We start from the raw sequence: 22,645 nt of genomic DNA on the forward strand, positions 1-22,645 counted from the left end.
CTTTGATACGAGAGCGAGAAACCGCGCCGATTCCCTTTGATCTGAGGCCCTGGCGGAATGTGTGGTTTTTCTAATGGAAACCCACTGCTTTGTTTTTAACTACGGTAGGGATATCACAGAGACTGTGGGGGGTGGGGGGGGGGGGGCTAGTGGAGGTGGAGGAGACTATGTAATAGATAAAGATGATGACTAAATTAACGGTCACTTTGATGATTATTTAAAACAACAATAAAGTCTAGTCACACCCTATATATTCATCCCAGTCTTACTTGAGCCAAAGCCCTCTTCAGCCAGACGGAGTCAGTTACAGCAAACAGCCAGAACCGTGTGAGAGAAAAACTACAATAGGCGATTTAAATGCTTCCATAGGAGACTTTTGCCTGGAAAAGTTTCAGCTTTTGCCTGGAAAAGTTTCAGCTTTTGCCTGGAAAAAATATGATGCATAACATGAAGACATACAAGTCATTCAAGATCATCCTTTTCCAATACCAGATAATCGATTCTATAAGCAAGATTAAAAATGTAAAAAAATCATTACTGATTTTGTCATCCAGTCCAGTTAAACTGAATAAAGATTTCTTTCTTGAATTTGACAGTTGTAGACCCTTCTTCTCTCAGCCAGGTGAGAACTCGGGGAGAAGCAGCCTACAAGCATATTTATCAGCAGGGTGAAAAAACAGAAGTGAAACCATCAAGAACGAGGCCCCAAACTGCCACTTTTTCTCTGTTGCTTCAACTCGCCACATTTTAAAAACATTTTTTGATTATTATTTTAAAATTAAGTACAACAAAAAATATTAAACATCAGAACACGAGCCAACTTATTAAAGTGATCTTTTTTTTACCAAGTGTGTAATGCTTACTTAATGTAAGTATGGGCGTCGCATCACACAACCCGGGCACTCTGTTCATAAGGGAAGTGAATAAGAGTTAAAACGATACCTCTGCTTAAGCAGAAAATCTTAATTCGCTCGCTTCATGCGTCGTGTGGAACCGTCAGCAAAGGGAACGCCCCCGCATATTCTTTTTCTTAATGAAGTCGAGCAGATGTTACAGGTTTCCCAATCAGTATGGGAAAGGGCAGGGGGGGGGGTGGGGGGGGGGGGGGGGAATAAGTTTTAAAAAACAAAAAATTAAAAAAAGGAAAGGAAAGAAAAGAAAAACAACAAAAAATGTGCTGATGGCCACAAATGTCCTGAGAGGGTAACTCCGTGTTCCCACTTAACAACAGAACGCCGAACCGATTCGGCTCCTGGTGCAACGTTAGCCACTTTTGCTCATCGCCAGAAATTTTTAAGCACAATTGCATTGAAGAAAACACATATACATTTCCTCCACGTTGACAAAGTGTTTAACAAGCTCTGATTAAAGGGAAGGTGGTTTCAGCCTGACTGACTCACTCCTTTTCAGACCACTTACTGGAAATAACAAGGGCAGGGGGGGGGGGGGGGGGGGGGGAAGGGGGGGTGTTTCAGAGAAGTCACATGACGAGCATGGGCAAACCACAGCTCAGCGCGGGACCAGCGAACTGGTACACACCAGCGCTCGAAGCACACGCCCCGGGCAGATGCTCCTGATTCCGGCTGCAGGACAAGCGATCCGGGGCTCCGGTATCCCAGGCAGCCATCGCCTGTGTTACCCCTTTCCAAACAGGACACTCGATTCCCACCCTGCAAGTCCCTCCACAGCACCCCCATCCCTGCTTACGCCCTGCAAACCTCTTCACCCACACCCCACAAATCTCTGCTTGCATTGGGGTTTCAAACAACAACACATCCAAGCGCAGGGCTAAAAGACTCATTTTCAATTTTGGTTCAGAATTACGCAAAAAAGCAAAATAAAAAAAGAAAAATAATTGTCTCATATTTTTGCCATTAACTAATAATAGTCACTTAGTGGTAAAAACAAATGGTAAAAAAAAAAAGATAAAATACATAAATTTAAATGCTGCTATTGTCATAGGTTAAACATTATGTGCTACAAACAATGTCAACGACATGTTAAATAAATACAATCAAAGTGTGGTTACTGCCAAGGACGAGGAGAGAGAGCACAGGGGGCTTTTTGTTTAAAAGTGGAGAGGTATTTCTGAAAGGTTATCTCACCGGTTTGGCATAGGCTGTTGTTTTTTTGTTTAAAAGCACAGGGCCTTTTTTTTTTTTGTTTAAAAGCGGAGCGGTATTTCTGAAGGTTTATCTCACCGGTCTGGCAGAGACATAGGCTGTTGTTTTTTTGTTTAAAAGCACAGGGCCTTTTTTTTTTTTGTTTAAAAGCGGAGCGAGGTATTTCTGAAGGTTTATCTCACTGGTCTGGCGGAGACCTGGGCTGAGAGGCTGTTGTCTTCCTGAGGATGTTCTGTGTCCTCCACAGCCTTAGCTCCCAGCAGTTGGGGGGGGGGGGGGGAAGAGCCAGCGCTGCACATTCCAGAACACGCTGCCAGATGTGGCCGCGGCGCGGAAGAGCTAACAGGAGCGTCGGCACGCCAAACGACACCGGCCTGCCCCCGGGCCTACTGTCCTGCGGCACGGGACCGCATCACTTCCTGTTTCCGCCGCCGCCTCCTGGGGATGAACTGGGTGGGCGGACAGTGTAGTGTAATGGGCAAGGAACTGGTCTTGTAACCTTTAAGGGTCATAGGGTCACAGGTTCGATTCCCAGGTAGGACACTGCCATTGTACCCTTGAGCGAGGTGCTTAACCTGCATTGCTTCAGTATACATCCAGCTGTATAAATGGACGCAAATGTAAATGCCATGTAAAAACGTTTGCGTAAGTCACTCTGGATAAGAGTGTCTGCTAAATGCCTATGACGTAATGAAGTGATCTGCATTAACTGAGTTAGTTAGTTAACTATGCACAAATAAGAAAATGGCCATTTTGTCCATTTTTCCCCACTGTGCACCTGGAGAGAGCCACACTCAAAAAAACAACGCAGGAAAAAAATTCAATGATAATGCAACGTCAATGACTTTAAGCTGAAAAGATCATGTTTTAGAACAAAGTGTGTGTGCCTGCGTGCGTGCGTATGTGTGCGCGCGCGTGTGGGTAAAATAGGTACAAGCTGTGCAGCAGAAATATTAACCATGCAGAAGGGACGGCAGAAAATGCTTATTTGAAAAACAGGATGTACCGAGCGCTCCGTGCTGAAGCAATATTCCCTGCAGCTCACCAGGGGAAGCACGGAGTGCTGAGCTCGGAGGAGTCTGCTCTCTCATCTGACCCCGCTATTGCATCACTTCGGCATTTCAGTCGGGGAGGCAGGGTGGGCAGCACCCGGTGGGGGGGGGCGGGGGGGGGGGGCACGTGACCCAGGAGCGGGACGGGACGGTCTCCAGCGAATCATGTGAGCCGCGAGCCGCTCTTTTTCCACACACATCCTCCCGAAAATAATGCTGTCAATCAGCCCAGAGGCGACACGCCCACACACAAAAACTCCCTCAGCTACACAAAACACACAAACCTCCCTCAGCTACACAAAACACACAAAACTCCCTCAGCTACACAAAACACACAAAAACTCCCTCGGTCACACAAACCTCCATCAGCTACACAAAACACACAAAACTCCCCCAGCCACACAAAACACACAAAACTCCCTCAGTCACACAAAACACAAAAAACTCCCTCGGTCACACAAAACACACAAACCTCCCTCAGTCACACAAAACATACAAACCTCCCCCAGCCACACAAACCTCCATCAGCTACACAAAACACACAAACCTTCCCCAGCCACACAAACCTCCATCAGCAACACAAAACACACAAACCTCCATAAGTCACACAAACCTCCATCAGCTACACAAAACACACAAAACTCCCTCAGTCACACAAACCTCCATCAGCAACACAAAACTCCCTCAGCTACACAAACCTCCCCCAGCCACACAAAACACACAAAACTCCCCCAGCCACACAAACCTCCATCAGCTACACAAAACACACAAAACTAACTCAGTCACACAAAACTCCTTCACATGGGGGGAAGAGCAAATAAAAACAGAGGGAACAGGAGAGCCAACTCCTGAGAAAGAAAGACAGAGAAAGGGAGGGGTATGCCACCCACCTGTGCGGTCTCTGCCTGTTCCAGCATCTCTTCAAATTCCTCATAGTCTTCATCATCAGGATCCGCGCCTGACAACCTGGCTGCCCGAGCCATGAAGTATGGAGGCAGCTCCCCAATGGCCGTGCCTGCGCCCTGTACACACACACGCACACACACACATACACACGCACGCACGCACACACACACACGCACACGCACACACACACACACACACACACACACGCACACACACGCACACACGCACATACACACACACACACACACACACACACACGCACACACACACACATATACACACACACACATACACACACACGCACACACACGCGCACACAAACGCGCACACACACACGCACGCACACACACACACAGGCACACACGCACACACACACACGCATCAGCATCAGATAAAAGTACTCTCACATCCTCATATTTTTACAATAATCATAAGTGGAAACAAGACCCGAGTTATATCTGAGAAATAACAGTTTCAGTTTTCTTTTTTTTGTTTAAAAAAAAAAAAAAAATGAAACCCAGACACAGGGAGTGTGGAATATTAATGTAAATGCGCTCACTCACTCACTCACTCACTCACTCACTCACTCACAGACCCAAAGCTGTGTTCCTTCCTAAGCAGCATTAACTCTCGAGGCCTGCTCATTCCCACAGGCCCTCACTCACACATCCTGGCGGACAGAGGCAGTGGATGGGAACGTGTGGGCTGGTGCTGGTGGTGGGGGGGGGGGGGCGTGAGGGCTGGTGCTGGTGGTGGGGGGGGGGGGGGCGTGAGGGCTGGTGCTGGTGCTGGGGGGGGGGGGGGCCGTGAGGGCTGGTGCTGGTGCTGGGGGGGGGGGGGGCCCGTGAGGGCTGGTGCTGGTGGTGGGGGGGGGGGGGCCCGTGAGGGCTGGTGCTGGTGGTGGGGGGGGGGGGGCCCGTGAGGGCTGGTGCTGGTGGTGGGGGGGGGGGGCCCGTGAGGGCTGGTGCTGGTGGTGGTGGGGGGGGGGGGGGGGGGGGGCGTGAGGGCTGGTGCTGGTGCTGGTGGTGGGGGGGTCCATGTGGGCTGGTGCTGGTGCTGGTGCTGGGGGGGGGGGGGCCCGTGAGGGCTGGTGCTGGTGGTGGGGGGGTCCATGTGGGCTGGTGCTGGTGCTGGTGCTGGGGGGGGGGGGCCCGTGAGGGCTGGTGCTGGTGGTGGGGGGGTCCATGTGGGCTGGTGCTGCTGCTGGTGCTGGTGGGGGGGGGGCCCGTGAGGGCTGATGCTGGTGCTGGTGGTGGGGGGGGGTCGGGGCGTGAGGGCTGGTGCTGGTGGTGGGGGGGGGGGGCGTGAGGGCTGGTGCTGGTGCTGGGGGGGTGCGAGCGCTGCACTCACCCACATGCAGGCCTCCAGCCGGACCTTGGTCATGATGGTCCAGAGGGAGATGCTCCCGTCCAGGACGTCCTCGTCGGGGCAGATGATTTCGTCGGGGTACGGCGGCTCGGGGAAGCCCACGGAGCCGCACTCGTAGGCGGCCAGCGTGACCGAGGCGATGTGGGGACCCTGCGGAGACGGACGTCACCATCATCATCGTCACAGCGGCACCATCGTCTCAAACACAACATCCTGTGTGACGGCGCTTGGACCGTGAGCCTCTGGGCTCACACAGAGAGAGGGAAACTGGTTTTGGTCCCTGAAGTCTCTCCTGTGTAGTCATAGCCGAGTTTGTACTGAGTTTGCAGCACTGCGCTGAAACTCAGTACTAAAGTTAAGGGAAATAAAGTGTGTGGGGGGGGGGGGGGGGGGTTGGGGGAATTCCATTCAAATGAATTCCATTCATTTCTCAAAATGGTCCTCAGTGGAAAATGTCTTCTAAAACACACACAAATGCACTTTATCTTGAAAAAAAAAAACCACTTGGGAGTCATGTGATGTCACAATCAGGCCCAATGCTTGATGGGACTCCTGAGAATGGATTCTGCCACAAAAGAGGCCTTCCCTAGTGCTCTTAGTGCCGATTCTCCTCCTGACTCATCAGTGACATCATCAAAGTGTCTGGGAAAAGGACTGAATAAAAACAACACAATTACATCTTATTTCCCACACCCCATCGAAGGTCTGATCACCATGTGCACAACAGACACAAACTCCAACACCACTGCACACACTCTGTTCAGTTCACAACGAAATCCAGCACACACAACTCAAGCTCACGCAAAACACCCGTAAGCAAGAGTCATCTGCATTACAACCGAAAACTGAGCAAGAGCAGCGCTCAAAGGAGGAGGAGGAGGAGGAGGAGGAGGAGGAGGAGGAGGAGGAGGAGGAGGAGGAGGAGGAGGAGGAGGAGGAGGAGGAGGAGGAGGAGGAGAAGGAGAAGGAGAAGGAGAAGGAGAAGGAGAAGGAGAAGGAGAAGGAGAAGGAGAAGGAGAAGGAGAAGGAGAAGGAGAAGGATCATCAGATGAGGGATCAGAAGAAGAATCAGATGAGGGATCAGCCGAGCACAATCAGGGAAAGTCCCTCTTTCATCGCGCACAAAGCAGCACTTCTGAGGCATAATCAGCCATCAGCTTCATCTTTTGGCGGGTTCAACACAGACTTCAGCGACACACTACCGCCAACCGAGAGACGGTTTTCTGGGCCAATCAGAAGACAGCAGACTTCTCATAAATAAGTAATAAATAATAACAGTAATACAGATGCGCAGGCTTGTAGATTCTGTCAGCGCAGTCAAACGCAGTTTGTTCACCGAACTCCTTCCTCAGGAGGAGTTTGCTCACGCGCTCTAATAGGTGCAGCCACACACACAGCCGTGCCGTGCCGTTGTTTTGCCAGGCTGGCAAAGTATCGCTCTGGTTTAAGCGTGCTCCGGCACGTCCTGAGCAGCCAATCCCAGACACCGGAACCCTGCCAGAGCGAACATCTGCGCTCTCCTCGAACAATGCCTTTATCAAAGGGCTTATTTACAAAAAGAAAACGCACCAAAACATAACAATCATTTATAATGGAGATTTTAACGGACTTTAATGGGCATCTTCCCCCCTCTTTCATGTGGGCAAGCAAACCGTGGACCCTCTCTCGCTCGCCCGCCCGATCTTCCATTCTCTCTCTCCCTCTCGTGCTCTCACGCTCTCTCTTTCTCTGAGAAACAATGTTGAGTCACGACAAAAAAAAAAAAAAAAAACAACCCTTGAATCACATCCATTACCCAATAGTTTAACATCCTGTGCCAGAAAACAGCAAAGCAATACTGTGTTTACAGGTTTAGGAAAAGGAAAAAAAAAAAACTTTAATAAGATATCCATTAAACAATAGTGACTGTGTGATCACATGCGCCTTAAAAATGATCACTAAATCGGACACCATCTCCCAAATCTGGTACTTAAAAGCAGAAAATGAATCATAGTTCAGAATACTCATGGGATTTCTGCGTCTACCTTTCCCAGTAAAGCCTGCTTCCAGGTTTTCAGAAGTGCAGTGCTGGGAACCATCTTTCAAACAGTGACTACAGTCACTGAGCTTTTAAAGACTCGTGTAGAGTGCCCACACAAGCGGCCTGCCGTCAGGGTTTCAGTGTGTTATTTAAATATCTCCTTAGAGACGCACGGCCAGCGCACGGCCCCACTGCAGCGCCAGGAGCGCAGGGCTTTCAGTGTGTTATTTAAATATCTCCTTAGAGACGCACGGCCAGCGCACGGCCCCACTGCAGCGCCAGGAGCGCAGGGCTTTCAGTGTGTTATTTAAATATCTCCTTAGAGCCGCACAGCCAGCGCACGGCCCCACTGCAGCGCCAGGAGCGCGGGGCTTTCAGTGTGTTATTTAAATATCCCCTTAGAGACGCACGGCCAGCGCACGGCCCCACTGCAGCGCCAGGAGCGCCGGGCTTTCAGTGTGTTATTTAAATATCCCCTTAGAGACGCACGGCCAGCGCACGGCCCCACTGCAGCGCCAGGAGCGCAGGGCTTTCAGTGTGTTATTTAAATATCTCCTGAGAGACGCACGGCCAGCGCACGGCCCCACTGCAGCGCCAGGAGCGCAGGGCTTTCAGTGTGTTATTTAAATATCTCCTTAGAGACGCACGGCCAGCGAACGGCCCCACTGCAGCTCCAGGAGCGCAGGGCTTTCAGTGTGTTATTTAAATATCTCCTTAGAGACGCACGGCCAGCGCACGGCCCCACTGCAGCGCCAGGAGCGCAGGGCTTTCAGGTGCCAACCGTCTCCGGGGCTGGCTCGGCATAACCAAAGCCAGAGAGAGCGGAGCAGCACTCAAACTCCGGGTCTAAAGGAAGTGAAAAACAGTGATATGCACTCAAACACACACATGCACTCAAACACACACACACACACACGCACACACGCACACACATGCACACACACGCACACACGCATACGCATACACAGACACACTCACACACACCCGCACATACACACGCACACACACCCGCACACGCACACACATGCACACACACGCACACACACACACCCGCACACGCACACACACACACATGCACACGCACACCCGCACATGCACACACACACGCACCAGCACACGCACGCACACCCGCACACGCACACACATGCACACACACGCACACACATGCACACACACACACACACATGCACACGCACACCAGCACATACACACCCGCACGCACACACGCATACGCACATACACACACACGCGCACACATATGCACACGCACACCCGCACATGCACACACACCCGCACATACACACGCACACACACGCACACACGCATACGCACATACACACACACACACACGCGCACACACCCACACATACACATGCACACACACACCCGCACACGCACGCACACCCGCACATACACATGCACACACACCCGCACATGCACGCACACACGCATACGCGCACACGCACACACACACGCACACGCACATGCACACAAACACACACGCATACGCACACACACACACACACGCACACGTCCAGACAATTTGAACTCGCAACCCCCCCCCCCACCGATAAAGAGATATCGGCCTACCAGCCGGGGACACCCTGCTGTACACCCTACAGCACACCGAGCACAACAGGAAGGGGCTAGCACTTTGCCGAACTGCTGTGCATCTCGCACCAAGGACACCTGGCAACCAAGGACACCTGGCAACAGAGTGACTGGCGAGGCGAGTGGGAGGAGTCAATGCAGTGGTTCCTAAGCAACCACTGCAGACTGAACCCCACCCTAGGATGAGGCCCAATAGCCTCCCGGTAATACTCTTGATTACACGGGCTGGATGCGGTTTGAGAAACTCATGAAGACCCAGGGCCCAGTCTGCTCCAACGGCTTTGTCCAGACGGAGCTATTCTGGGAATCAAAGGGATGCCCTCATTTGGCACAAAAGTTTAAGGGCAGAAAATGCGAGGCATCTCCACCAACACCAGCTCAAGGGAATGAGATCATCCGCTGGCTCGGAGTACGGTTTCCTGCCCGGAAGAAATTAGCTGTGGGAACGTGGTTTGGAGCCCCCTGCTAGCAAGGAGTACTTCCAGTAGGGGGGCGGGGGAGTTGCCACACAGGGAACTATTTAGCCTTTCAGTCAGACTGAAAAAAAGAAAGAAAAGAAATTGCTCATAGTGTTCATAGTGTCACCAGCTGTGCATTGTAATTATTACAACAAACTCTCAGCACTCCGTGGTCATAATTTTTGAAAATTAAACAGCGAATATGATAAAGCTTCCATTTTTGTGGCCTGCAATACTCCTGGTATGGAGAAAATTTATGGCCAGTATTTTTTTTCAGGTATTGGTGATGTCCTGGAGATGGAAGCCACACTCTGGTCACATTTTTACACTAACGCTAACGGTCGCTACTTCACTTACATTTCACAAAGAACAAATGTCTGCACGAAGAAGAGTTTCTATCATTACAGACACACATTTTTGAGGTGTTAAGAGTCTTTGAATGTCTCTCTCTCTCACTCTCTCTCCCAAACATATACACACACACAAGCACGCACACACACACACACACAGTTTAAGTACAAAGACAATGTAATTTATTGTACCATCAATTTGAAATATCCATTTGGAATTCAGTTGGAAACGTTACTGCATCCTTTATCATATAGTCAGTAGACAAAGTTTCTAAATCAAAACAGAAGGATCTGAGGCAAACTCTCATATTCCGAGTCTCTGTGTCCAAACCACTATTCATCACGGTAGCCTTCACACAAGTTATGAATACAGGCTACACAAAAGTTCATTTATTCGAAGTTCCATTAAAATCAAATACGGTTTCGCTGCAACTCTAGACCAGTGGGCACGAAGCCATCCCGACAGGTCGTGAGAGACACAGCCAAGGTCGCAGGTCCGAAACAGCGAAAAATGTCCTATTATCTAATTTACAGCCCAATGCTCATGTTCTCAGAGAGACTCACTTCGGAGGGAGCCTGGGAGGGTGAGACTTGTTGGCCACGGCAACACACTCACCCACGAGCTCTCACGGGGGTCACATGACCGGCCGGGCGGAAATCCCAGGTCAGACGGGGAAAATGACGCCCACTCGGCTAAGAAGCGCCCCCCCCACCGCCCCCCGCCTACTAATTTATGAACGGTGTGACATTTGATGAGCACATCCATGCTTCTGAGGGGAAACCGCAGACACAGGAAGCACTGTAGAGGGGGAGGTGTGTGTGAGTGTGTGTGTGTGTGTGTGGGGGGGGGGGGCTGGGGGAGGAGGCGGGGCCAGGTGTCTTATTCCAGCCTCCACGCAGTCAATGGGGACGGAGACGCACACGGAAAGCCCCTCTCAGCCCCCGCTTCTGCTTTCTGCGCTCTCTCCCTTTCCCTTTGTTCTACAACTCACAGCACTCTTTGTCTGCACACACTGCATGCTGGGAGGTACCAGCTCACAGCGCTCTGTCTGTACGCACTGCATGCTGGGAGATATCAGCTCACGGCGCTCTTTGTCCGCACGCACTGCATGCTGGGAGGTACCAGCTCACAGCACTCTTTGTCCGCACGCACTGCATGCTGGGAGGTACCAGCTCACAGTGCTCTGTCTGTACGCACTGCATGCTGGGAGATATCTGCTCACAGCGCTCTGTCCGCACGCACTGCATGCTGGGAGGTATCAGCTCACAGCGTTCTCTGTCCGCATGCACTGCATGCTGGGAGGTATCAGCTCACAGTGCTCTTTGTCTGCACGCACTGCATGCTGGGAGGTACCAGCTCACAGTGCTCTGTCTGTACGCACTGCATGCTGGGAGGTATCAGCTCACAGTGCTCTGTCTGTACGCACTGCATGCTGGGAGGTACCAGCTCACAGCGCTCTGTCTGTACGCACTGCATGCTGGGAGGTATCAGCTCACAGCGCTCTTTGTCCATACGCACTGCATGCTGGGAGATATCTGCTCATAGCGCTCTGTCTGTACGCACTGCATGCTGGGAGGTACCAGCTCACAGTGCTCTGTCTGTACGCACTGCATGCTGGGAGGTATCAGCTCACAGCGCTCTGTCTGTACGCACTGCATGCTGGGAGGTATCAGCTCACAGCACTCTTTGTCCGCACGCACTGCATGCTGGGAGGTACCAGCTCACAGTGCTCTGTCTGTACGCACTGCATGCTGGGAGATATCTGCTCACAGCGCTCTGTCCGCACGCACTGCATGCTGGGAGGTATCAGCTCACAGCATTCTCTGTCCGCATGCACTGCATGCTGGGAGGTATCAGCTCACAGTGCTCTTTGTCTGCACGCACTGCATGCTGGGAGGTACCAGCTCACAGTGCTCTGTCTGTACGCACTGCATGCTGGGAGGTATCAGCTCACAGTGCTCTGTCTGTATGCACTGCATGCTGGGAGGTATCAGCTCACAGCGCTCTTTGTCCATACGCACTGCATGCTGGGAGATATCTGCTCATAGCGCTCTGTCTGTACGCACTGCATGCTGGGAGGTATCAGCTCATAGCGCTCTGTCTGTACGCACTGCATGCTGGGAGGTATCAGCTCACAGTGCTCTGTCCGTACGCACTGCATGCTGGGAGGTATCTGCACACTCACAGGCTGTGGGGGTTTCACAGTACCGGAAGCTTCCGTAGCCTAGCCGCCGACCGTGTGCGCGGCGTCTTTGAAGCTAACGCGCGGATTTGGTGTGAAAGACGCCATTGTGTCTCCTGTCCTGGGGGCACTTCTGGGCATTTGATACGTTGAATTTTTTCTTCTTCTTCTTTCTTTTTTTTTTTTTTAAACCCTGTTAAATACCTTTGAGTGCCGTGTGCCAAAGCAGGCGTACGGTTAAACACGAGCGTGCGCTGGCACTAGTCAGACGAGACGTTTGTGTCCAGGCGGGACTCTTCGCTTCGTCCGAGCGGAGCGGTTTCCCGTCTCCGTGAGTTTCTGCAGCCGCCGCGTGTCAGAGCACGGCTCGCGTGGCGCGAGCTCCAGGAGGAGCCGCCACCCACCGCGATACTCTCGCTGTTTACAGCGTCGCGCCGCACCAGAAACAACAGCGCGTCCGCCGGACGAGCGCGCCGGACAGAAACTTTCCAGGTTTCCATGGTGAATAAGTTCCAAAAAAAATTTTTTTGGAAGCGCTCTGATGACAAAACCGTCATCGAGATATTAAGCCTTAATTAATCTGGAGAAATATTCACAGAGTCCATAAAATATGGCACTTCAGAGCCAGCGGTTTCCTCGGCAACAAATCCTAGCGCTACGCACCGACGCGTCTGTCCAGACCTGCCTGCTTACATTACATTACAATGACTGGGCGGATGCTCGTATCCACGGCAACGGCCAGTAGCGGAGAACATCGGTGTTACTCTCAGAAACACAAAAATGCAGAATCACTAAGGAGGCTCAGAGGCCCACCTATAATCAGTAAGTGTAATTTAAAACCTAACAAACAATAAGCGCATTGTAACAAAACAATAAAATGAGTCACTTAGACCTACGAAGTTAGAACATAATAACTGATGCTGAAAGGCCCTAGGAGGACCAATGAATATGACATCTCAATGCAAAAAGAGAGAAGACACGCTGGCCTTGAAAAGCACTTCCGCGGTAACTCCCGTAGCTCACGTTCAAAAAGCTAAATCCGTCATGTGCAACTCATCAGGGAAAAGCCGTCTTTAAAAAAAAGAAAAGGCATAAAGTTTCAGGTGGTTTCAGTTTTTAAAAATAGCTTACTCATCACCGGCACAGACAGCATCTGATAGTGTGCAGATGTTGATTGGCCACCAGGTGGAGGAGACGTTGAGTCACCCGGAGGCTGACATAAATCTCCAGACGAGACCAGACGGGGGATTAAAGGGGATCTGCTGTGTGTGGCAGCCCGCGGTCTGGCTGTGTCATGTGACCCCCCCCCCCCAGGACGAGGCGACTCCGCAGGGGACGCACGATACCGCTGACCGCGGTGTCAGCCGCTCAAAGGCGTCGCCTCGTAAAGAGAGAGAGCCCGACGTGACTCAGTTCCCCAAAAACGCGGCAAATCACGCCAGGGCTGGATCTTCTGCAGAAGGATGACATAGCCTTCAGAGAAGTGGCGGGGGGGGGCAGGGGGAAGAGGGGGGATGTTATTCCTATAAAGAGGATAACAATTTTTTTTTTTTTTTTTTAATCTACTGACACTCAGCACAGGAAACGGTGTCCGTCTGGCTCCCCGTGTCCCATGACTGCGTGTGACGCTCGCAGCTGAATCAGTGAGAATTCCAGCCAGCTTTCCCTCGTGCGGGGAGCTGCTCGCGAGCGGCCAGCGGCGCAGCAAACGGCTCCAGCGACCCGGCTGTCCAAGAGCCTCCTCACCGCTGCCACGGCTGCGTGAGCAGAGTGCTGGAGACTCACCGGGACCACCTGAGCCAGCCTCAGACACGGTGCGCTTAGGGTTGTAACTAGGCAGCTGTTTCGCAGGTGACTTAGGTGCATTAACTCTTAACTACTGCTTGTATTTTTTTCCATAGACTGCGTTGTTGCCGTTCTCGTTGTGTTAGTGTTAATCAGTTTAACCATCAGGGTCCAAGTTGAACTACGCGGTTGGACCGGTACTTCTCTCTAGGGTTTTCGTCATACTTCCTGGTTATGGTTATACACTTTGTTGTACGTCGCTCTGGATAAGAGCGTCTGCCAAATGCCTGTAATGTAATGTAATGTACGCACTGATGTGGCCATCAGTAACTTGATTTCTGGGGAGGGGCGACGGGGGGGGGGGGGGTGACCAGTCCCGCGCTGCCACACTTGGGAGAAAACAAGTGGAAGCAGAACATGCAACTGCACAGTAGAAGTCCGTTTAAAAATAATAAAGAAAACTAAGATGTGATTGGATGAAAAAGAAGAGGGGGCGGCCCAAACCAAGGGAATATAATGTGAGGTATTCAAGCAGAAACATCAGGTCTAGCGCTTAATTTGAGATAATTAGTCTTCATTACCACATTACATTAATGTTAGGGTCTATTACACCAAGACAAGAGAATGATCATGAATTCATTTGGGGGGGGGGGGGGGTCGGGGGGGGAGAACAAATCAGTCCCTCCACTGTTTCTGTCATGTAGATGCATTCATCATTAGGATTTCTGCAGTAGATATATCACTTCAGCCCTGAATGATAAGAAAACGTCCATTCGTGCTAGCAAACGCAGCCTATAAAGACAGCACAACTACAAGCTAAACACGGTGACGCAGGAAGTAGCCAGACGCTAGCCACGGTAGATGCTAGCTCTTTCACCGTACAGAGTTTCTTTACTCTGCTGTTTTTTTTACAAACATCTCCGCGTGACCCTAAATCATTCTGATGAACTGGGGTAAAAACAGACGGGCATTTGAACTCCATTTCTCTCTCTCTATTACAGCACACTATGCTAACTGCAGTTGAGGAAGTCAGATATTTTTTTTTAGAGAGAGTGGGGGGGGGGGGCAGGGGGGGATTTCTTTCATCAGAACACTAATCTGTGTAACACAAAGTATGAGTTCAGTTCCTTTTTTTGGGGGGGCCACAATGACTTGATAGCACATTACAGAATGTAATGGGGGTGATAGCTTGAACACTGTCGCAGTCAGTTTCCCCCAGTGGTAAAGGATGACTTTCACATCGCAGGCCAGCACTTACAGTTACAATTTACGATTCAGCCTTTTGGGTGGACGCTTTTAGCCCGAAGCAACTCCACAAAAGTGCATTTCACTTCAGAAACCGATTTATACGGGGGATTTTCCTGCCTCCTTTCAAGACAATCTGAGGAATTTTAACAGGCCGGGAGTCACGCTGGAGAAGTGGCAGAGATCACCGGCCACATCAGAGCCCAAAGATGGGGTACAGACCACAGCTCGCCCCCCCCCCCACCCCACCCCCAGAGTCAGCGCCACAAACCAGACCACAGACTCCCCCGCACCCGTCTCCACGTGAACGGGGGCAGGAATGCCATGTATCGAAGCCCCGCCCACTCCGCTCCTGTACGGGAGGAACCATAAGACAGCCCATCACTGTCAGCCTCGCCCTGCCTGAGATCATTAACATTACAAATGCTCAGCTACACACAAAAAAGAGAAAAAAGAAAAGGAAGTACAAAGTGCAGGAGAGGTGGGAGAGTGGAAAAAGACAGAGGGAGGCAAAGAGAACGAGTAGGAGCATGAGAGTGGGAAAGGAAAAGGAAAGATAAGGACAAGACAAGAGTGAGTGGGAGAAGGAGAGGAGGAGGAGGAGGAGGTAAGGGAGATGGGGACAATCGGAAATGGAGAAGGGGAGAGAGGGATCAAGCGCAGAAGGGAGAAGGGAGTGTGAAAGCAAAGGAAAGAGTGAGCGAGGATGAGGAGAATGGGGGAGGGAGAGAGGGAGGGAGGGGGAGAGAGAGGGAGAGGGAGGCAGAGAGAGAGAGAGAGGGAGTGAGAGGGTGAGAGAGAGGGAGGAGCGGATGAGAGAGAGAGAGAGAGAGAGAGAGAGGGTGGGAGAGAGAGGCAGAGAGAGAGAGGGAGGAGCGGATGAGAGAGAGAGAGAGAAAGAGAGAGAGGGTGGGAGAGGGCTGCAGAGCTCTCTCTCAGGACTGACAGCTCAGACGGGCGTGACGAGCCGACCTGTGGGCGGAGCCCCGTGACTACAGCTCTGGGGTTACCGCGGTTACCACTCCTCAAACCACGGTTCTCAAGTGAGCACAGAACGCTACTCTGCGCCGCTCTGCTGCCGGGAGGGGGGGGGGGGTCCTGCTCCGGTCCGGTTCCGCGATCGCTGCCGTGTTTACTTTGGACAACGCCGCGCTCCGCCCCCGCCCCGAACCGAAACGCGCATCACCTGTCGCACTTTCCCCCTGAGGAGCGCGTGCGAGGGGCGCGTGCCTGGCGCTGATCTAGAGCGTCAGACGGCCGTTTCGAACCCCCCGGATCAGCGCGAGCTGAGGCCGCTCGACCCGCCACGCGGTTTCACGCGAGGTCGGCTCGAGCGCGCGCAAGGCCTCGACTAAAATCTTATCTGAAATGAACGCATTTCACCGCGCAAACATTTTAATTATCCCATATTTTTTTTCCCCCCGTCCTGTCTACCGTGATGTCATTTCTCAGCCATGCTACACACCCATATATGGCGAAATAGAGGGGGGTGAAAAAAAGGCTAATTTCGCGAAAAGAATAATCCGCTGCGTTGAGTCAGGAGGGGGGCTTCAACTTGTCCAGTGAATAAGACCTCTCAGGCAGCGGCAGTGCAATGCGTCACTGGGTCTTCCCAGGGCAAATAACATTTTTTACATTTTTAAGTACATATCCAGAGAGTAAAAGAAATAAACAGTGAGGACACAACAGCGTAGGGAGGGTTTCATTCATTGAAAAGTCCGTCACGTTGGCTCAGGAATTCCCCCGCTTCCTTCGGATAAGCCAGCGGAGGGAGGGACTCTGAGGCGCCGTCTCTCACACATCGTCCGTCACCGGCGAAAACGCACGTCGGGGGACGAGGGGGGGGGGGAGGAGCAGCGCGGCGTTCGCTGCCTGGTCCCTCACGCCGGGGACACGGCGCGGGCAGTCTGCCGCTGGACTCAAGGCCCGCCGCGAGCCTGAGGCCCACGAGAGTCCGCTCGCGTCACGAGCGAAGCTCCCCAGGGGAACGGGCCGCGTCACGGAGTACGCGCGCACACACACGCACACACACACACGCAAACGCACACACGCATGCACGCGCACACACACACACACGCACACACACACACACACGCACACACACACACAGCCCGGAGCCGCAGCGTGTGCATGCGCGACAGTCAGAAATGAGCAGAGGAAAAAAAGGCAGGTGGCGCCACCTAGTGTTCATACTGGGTACAGTCCCAGTGAGCACAAGCCAAAGTCGAGTAATCAGCTACTTCTCAACCTTTCTCCTAGAATTGAGAAGTAGCTGATTACTCGACTTGTAATTAATTATGTAAATAACTCCCTTTGAAACAAATGCAGGTGCAGTTTCATTATGCAATTCCAGATATTTTCGCATACACACAGCAGCGGATCTTACAGTAAACAGTGGGTACACTGCCTCCCTACAGCTGAGGACAGGTGAGTAAAGGGGAAGTCTGGCGTCTGTGGCGTACTGCTCTTACCAGGTAAAGCAGGAAGGTGTGTAGGCCTGTCCCGAGGCCTACTGATGAGAGGATGCCCAGGCCTACCCAGTAGGCACACCACAGGAACTTCTTCTCCAAGTACTGCACATACTGAGGGGGGGGGGGACAGAAACAAGGGCATTGTGGGTTCAGAACTTGGCTTGACTGAGAGGAAGGGCTAATTACAATGGCTGGCTTTGTGCGAGCTCCCCACTTCCGAGCCGTGCATGGGACACCATCAGTCACGGGCAGCAGCACAGTGTGGAGGGCTGGGGGCTGGGGGGCTGGGGAGGGGGGGGTTTCTGTACAACTGAGACAGAGAGCAGTTCTTACAGATGCACAATTACAGGCCAGAGAACCTGGGGTGGCAGTGCAGTGTAACGGGTAAGGAACTGGTCTTGTGAAGGTCACAGGTTCGATTCCCAGGTAGGACACTGCCGTTGTACCCCTGAGCAAGTTGTGTAAGTTGTGTAAGTCGCTCTGGATAAGAGCGTCTGCTAAATGCCTGTGATGTAATGTAAGAACCGTGGCCTTTCTGTCACAGCACAAGACCTTTTACCACCAATGACTGCTCTCTGAATCCTGTCACACTCAGATCACACTCCCACACCATTCCACAGAGCGCAACCGTAAATAATAATAATCTCTCACAACAATCCTGACAGAAGCTGGAAAATTAACTTGAGGCGCCGAGAAGAGGGAAAAAAAAGGTGGAGGAGGAGAAATGCGGGAAGACTGCCCCGTTTTCAGCACTGTTCCAGCTCGCTCACCTTCTGATGCGTTCCTTCGATGGAGTACGCGACGGAGAAGAACACAAAGAGCAACACGACAGAAAACACCGCCCCTCTCCGCCGCCACAGCCTGGAAGAAGCGAGAGACGGAAGCACTATAAGAGTGTCCCAGTGGAAATAACAAACTCATTTCACACAACTGCCCATTCAAATGGGTGGGGGGTTTGGGGGGGGAATAAACCCCGCCCCCCGTCCCCCCTTTAGGGGCGACACAGCTCAGGAGGTAAGACCGATCTGGCAGTCGGAGGGTTGCTGGTTCAAACCCCGCCCTGGGTGTGTCGAAGTGTCCTTGAGCAAGACACCTAACCCCTAACCCCTAACTGCTCTGGCAAATGAGAGGCATCAATTGTAAAGCGCTTTGGATAAAAGCGCTATATAAATGCAGTCCATTTACCATTTAAACCAGCCTATACCAGTCAAGCCAGAGTCTCTCCCCCCCGCAGACCGTTGATGTTTTCCAGAACTCGCTGTTTACAGAAAACACGTGAAATGGCTCCACCTTGCATCCGGGTGCGCGGCCTTACCTCCAGCCCCACTCTTTTAAGGTGATCAGGGTCTCCACCAGGAAGTAGCGCAGGGTGAGAATGGGCCTCCTCCACAGCACCAGGGCCAGGCGCTCCTCCCGATCCCGACGCTTCCTCTCGCTGAGAGACGCGGGGTCTGGGAACAGAGAGGGGGGGGGGGAAGGAGCGGCCATCACACAGAGCAAAGGGTTCATCCCAATCCCTCACGTCACCTGCCCTCGTCTCCTCGGCCCTCGCGCGACCTGTTGGGGGCGACATAGCTCAGGAGGTAAGACCGATTGTCTGGTAGTCGGAGGGTTGCCGGTTCAAACCCCGCCCTGGGCGTGTCGAAGTGTCCTTGAGCAAGACACCTAACCCCTAACTGCTCTGGCGAATGAGAGGCATCAATTGTAAAGCGCTTTGGATAAAAGCGCTATATAAATGCAGTCAATTTACCATTTACCATTCTAATCGCTCGCTTTATCGGTCTCCTCGGTCCTTGCGCGACCCGGAAAACGCGAGACGAGCTCCGCCATCTTAAAGGACGTTACAAAATGTTGAATGCTCCTCGGAGGAGCGAGGAGGCTCCCGGAGTGCGCTTCAGCGAGGACACGAGAGCACAACCTTCGCACGAGTATTTTCTCGGGACGCGTGACGTATCAACGATCCACCTGTGGATCCACCTCCGCAGATGTACCACATCTTCTTTTACTGAAACTGTATCTTTCAAAGAAGCGCCCTTCTGTATATCCACCACGCGCAGACAGGCTTTGGGCTATTTTTTTCCCCACTTGGTGGCACATACCTTTATGACAAAAAGCAGCTTATCGCTGTACTGTAGAACCTGTCATTACAGCTTTTGGTTTCAGCAACTGTCAAGACCTTACTCTTGGGGATGCTCAAGTCTGTTCAGTCCGCCATTTTGACAACTAGAGCCAGAAAGCAAGCATCAAAGTTTTCAATGCGCCGATTTTTGGGCAAGGCTGCAAACCGCAAAATGGAAGAGTTCTCGAGGACAGAGATGTCGAAGAACCCAGGGCTGCGCCTGCTTCTTGCAACGCCAGCTCGAAGGTTCTTCACAGAATAAAGTGAAGTCTTCACTGTCACTAAATACTGCTCCATCAGCTAACTCGGTTTCTTCTGAAAGGACCAGATGCTTGGCACAGTAAATAAAATTAGGACACTACAGGCAGACCCATGAGGATTTTAGCAGGCAGTAAGAGATTCTATTCTAGACTGAATCCAGGTCACGTAACACCAAATAGGTCCAAAAGTCCCATGGGGAGTAGTGTCACACAGAAAGGGTTTCCAACCTGAAGAGCATTTCCCACCTAATATAATCTTATAATCTCATGCTAGATCTAGTTAAATATATCTTATGATCTCATGCTAGATCTAGTTAAATATATCTTATGATCTCATGCTAGATCTAGTTAATTGGCAGTTTTGGCTAAATGAACCAGGTTCCTGGTTCCTGAACCTTCATTTTCTACCCACCCAGAAAGCTCCCGTTCTGCTGCTCCTTGGACCCTACACGCCTCTGGGGTAGTTCACAGTCTGTCCCATTTTCGGCCATCTCATTGGGTAGATTTTGGACCATGTGATCTAAAAAATAAAAAAATTAAAAAAGAGGGAGGAGCCTGGTTAGACATTTTCTTACATGACAGTGTTAACAGTGTCAACTGGCATCCTTACATAGGGCAATCTATGTTCCAAAAAAGGACAAATTATCCATTTATCATTTGGAAAGAAGAAGAAACTCATGTTAATTAACTGGCTCACACATACAATAGCAGCGCACATCCCTGTGTATAAATATATAACCTGGTTTTGAGTCTTGTCTTTAAGTCAGCCCCCAATTTCATACTACGTTTCAGATACACTGTCGCTTTAACAGACCCTGAGTAACTCACAGACCGCTGATAATGAACACATGGTCCATGTGAGGTCTCAACAACGCTCCGATTGGCTGGGGCAGCCCATTACAGGTGTGCATGGCATTCAAATCAAGTCAAATATGAATGCATTCAAATATGAATGTTCTATCTCCTCTTGATCTGTCGCACTTACCTAAGCTAGCTTTGGGCCAACCAAGCCTTAAAAGCATTGAAGGCTAATTTTTATTAGGCTGAACATACTGTACCGGTAACCTGGAAACAGCCTGTAATTTAATGGTTTGACAGTTCTCCCTGATGGGATAACACTGCTTTTTATAGACAAGACGACCGGATAAGTGACACAGAACACCGATGGCTGGAGCGGCTACTCATAACAGCACTATTTATTTACCCACAATTTCAGCGCTCGTCCGAACAGCTGAACACGCTCAAAGGATTTACTCGAAATGGCACCTCGGGCAATTCCACGGGAAAATTAACTGTACTCTACTGTATCTGGACCAAACATGTAAAAACCGGTTTTTCAAGAATTTTGAACACGCTTTGTAAACTACACCCCCCCCCCCCCCCAGAGGTTTCAATGTCAAATACCCGATGGTATTTTCAAGAATGCTTTCTGATATGACAAGGAATGGTGGGTGTGCTGCCTCTCTATCACGCTAAGGGTTCAGAATTGTCTAGTACAACAAACAGGGGGGCTGGGCAGAAGTGCTGCCCTTGCAGCAGCCTGTTCCAGCACAACGGGTCATGCATGACTGGGGTTCCCCAAAAGCCTGCCCTTAGCACTGCCACCTACTGTCAGCGAACGATCGCTTCTACTTCAGCAGGGCTGCTCGAACTGGAGCCATCTCCATTCTGGTCCCACCCGACCAGTCAACACGACAGATTTGAATGTCTTGTGACACAAGCCTGGAGCGATACGTCACGTTAGTAACCCCGCCCCTCAAAAGTAATGCTTAAACTGAGTCTACAGCACTGCACAGCCAGAATTTTGGCCAGTAAATCTGCCACAGTAGCACAATGCAGACAAGCATGGGTCGTCACCGGCTCATTTTAACTTACCTTTCAGACACGCAACAGCAGTACTGTTAAAACAGAATTACATTACTGTAATTAAATGATTCTGACAGGATTACCTGGACAATACTGTTTCCTTTATCAACCTGTATCAATATACCTGTCACCTGAACAAACCATGAAAATTTTACACTAAGTTGCACATGGAAACAGCCAGATATGCTTTGGTCAGTTATGGCTCTTCACTGCACAACAGAATAAAATAGCACTTCAGCAAGTTAAGGGCATCTGAATACAAGTTATTTAGCTCTTCAGTGAGAGAGCGTGCTTGATTTTGTGAGATAAGGAGGAAAGCCCGAGCCAGAGTCTAACGAACACCCCCCATTTTTATTGCATCATGACCTCTACAGACCGGCTGAGCTGAACTTTGAAAGATCTGCTGGCAAGATGTCACAAGGACAGTTGTCAATGACATACTGTAGACTACAGAAGAAACCACGTCTGGTCTTTAGTAAAATGCACACTGAAGTTGAATTCTGACCCAAATAAAACACAAACAAATAACCGGAAATCAACCCTGAATAATCAAGATATCACCGACTTTCACAGGAAGACCATACAGGGTAAAGCTAGGTTTCCGGTAAGCTTAGAAAATTAAATGTTCAAAAACTTGGGGGATCTAACGAAAAGCTAATGCAGTGGCCAAGTAAGATAATTGTTGCAACGTTACTAGTAGGAAAACCTGGTCGACCTGTCTGAATGGTAGAACCCGTTGTTCAAATGAAGTGGGTTTAATTAATGTAGCCAACCAGCCTAATACAAGAATATCTGCTGTCATTAAACAGGGTCATTCCGCGGCAGAAC

The 22,645-nt window shown here is 51.0% G+C and overlaps 1 protein-coding gene across 3 annotated transcripts in view; it reads right to left on the bottom strand.

Moving 5' to 3' along the window:
* Positions 1 to 22,645, bottom strand: part of vmp1 (vacuole membrane protein 1) — a 40,502-nt gene that overhangs the window by 17,023 nt on the left and 834 nt on the right. For 2 of the 3 annotated variants that reach the window (XM_035385357.1, XM_035385358.1), the window contains exons 2-7: positions 20,364 to 20,471; positions 18,888 to 19,023; positions 18,343 to 18,433; positions 17,573 to 17,683; positions 5,432 to 5,599; positions 4,066 to 4,197 (exon numbers count right to left, since the gene is read on the bottom strand). In XM_035385357.1, coding sequence (XP_035241248.1) covers positions 4,066 to 4,197; positions 5,432 to 5,599; positions 17,573 to 17,683; positions 18,343 to 18,433; positions 18,888 to 19,023; positions 20,364 to 20,466 — 741 coding nt within the window. In that variant the 5' untranslated portion in view covers positions 20,467 to 20,471. Of the gene's footprint in view, positions 1 to 4,065; positions 4,198 to 5,431; positions 5,600 to 7,473; positions 7,596 to 17,572; positions 17,684 to 18,342; positions 18,434 to 18,887; positions 19,024 to 20,363; positions 20,472 to 22,645 lie in introns of those variants that run through there. The other variant, XM_035385360.1, reaches the window with a different exon arrangement.

Source organism: Anguilla anguilla, chromosome 12 (assembly GCF_013347855.1).
Source record: "Anguilla anguilla isolate fAngAng1 chromosome 12, fAngAng1.pri, whole genome shotgun sequence".
Classification (NCBI taxonomy): domain Eukaryota; kingdom Metazoa; phylum Chordata; class Actinopteri; order Anguilliformes; family Anguillidae; genus Anguilla; species Anguilla anguilla.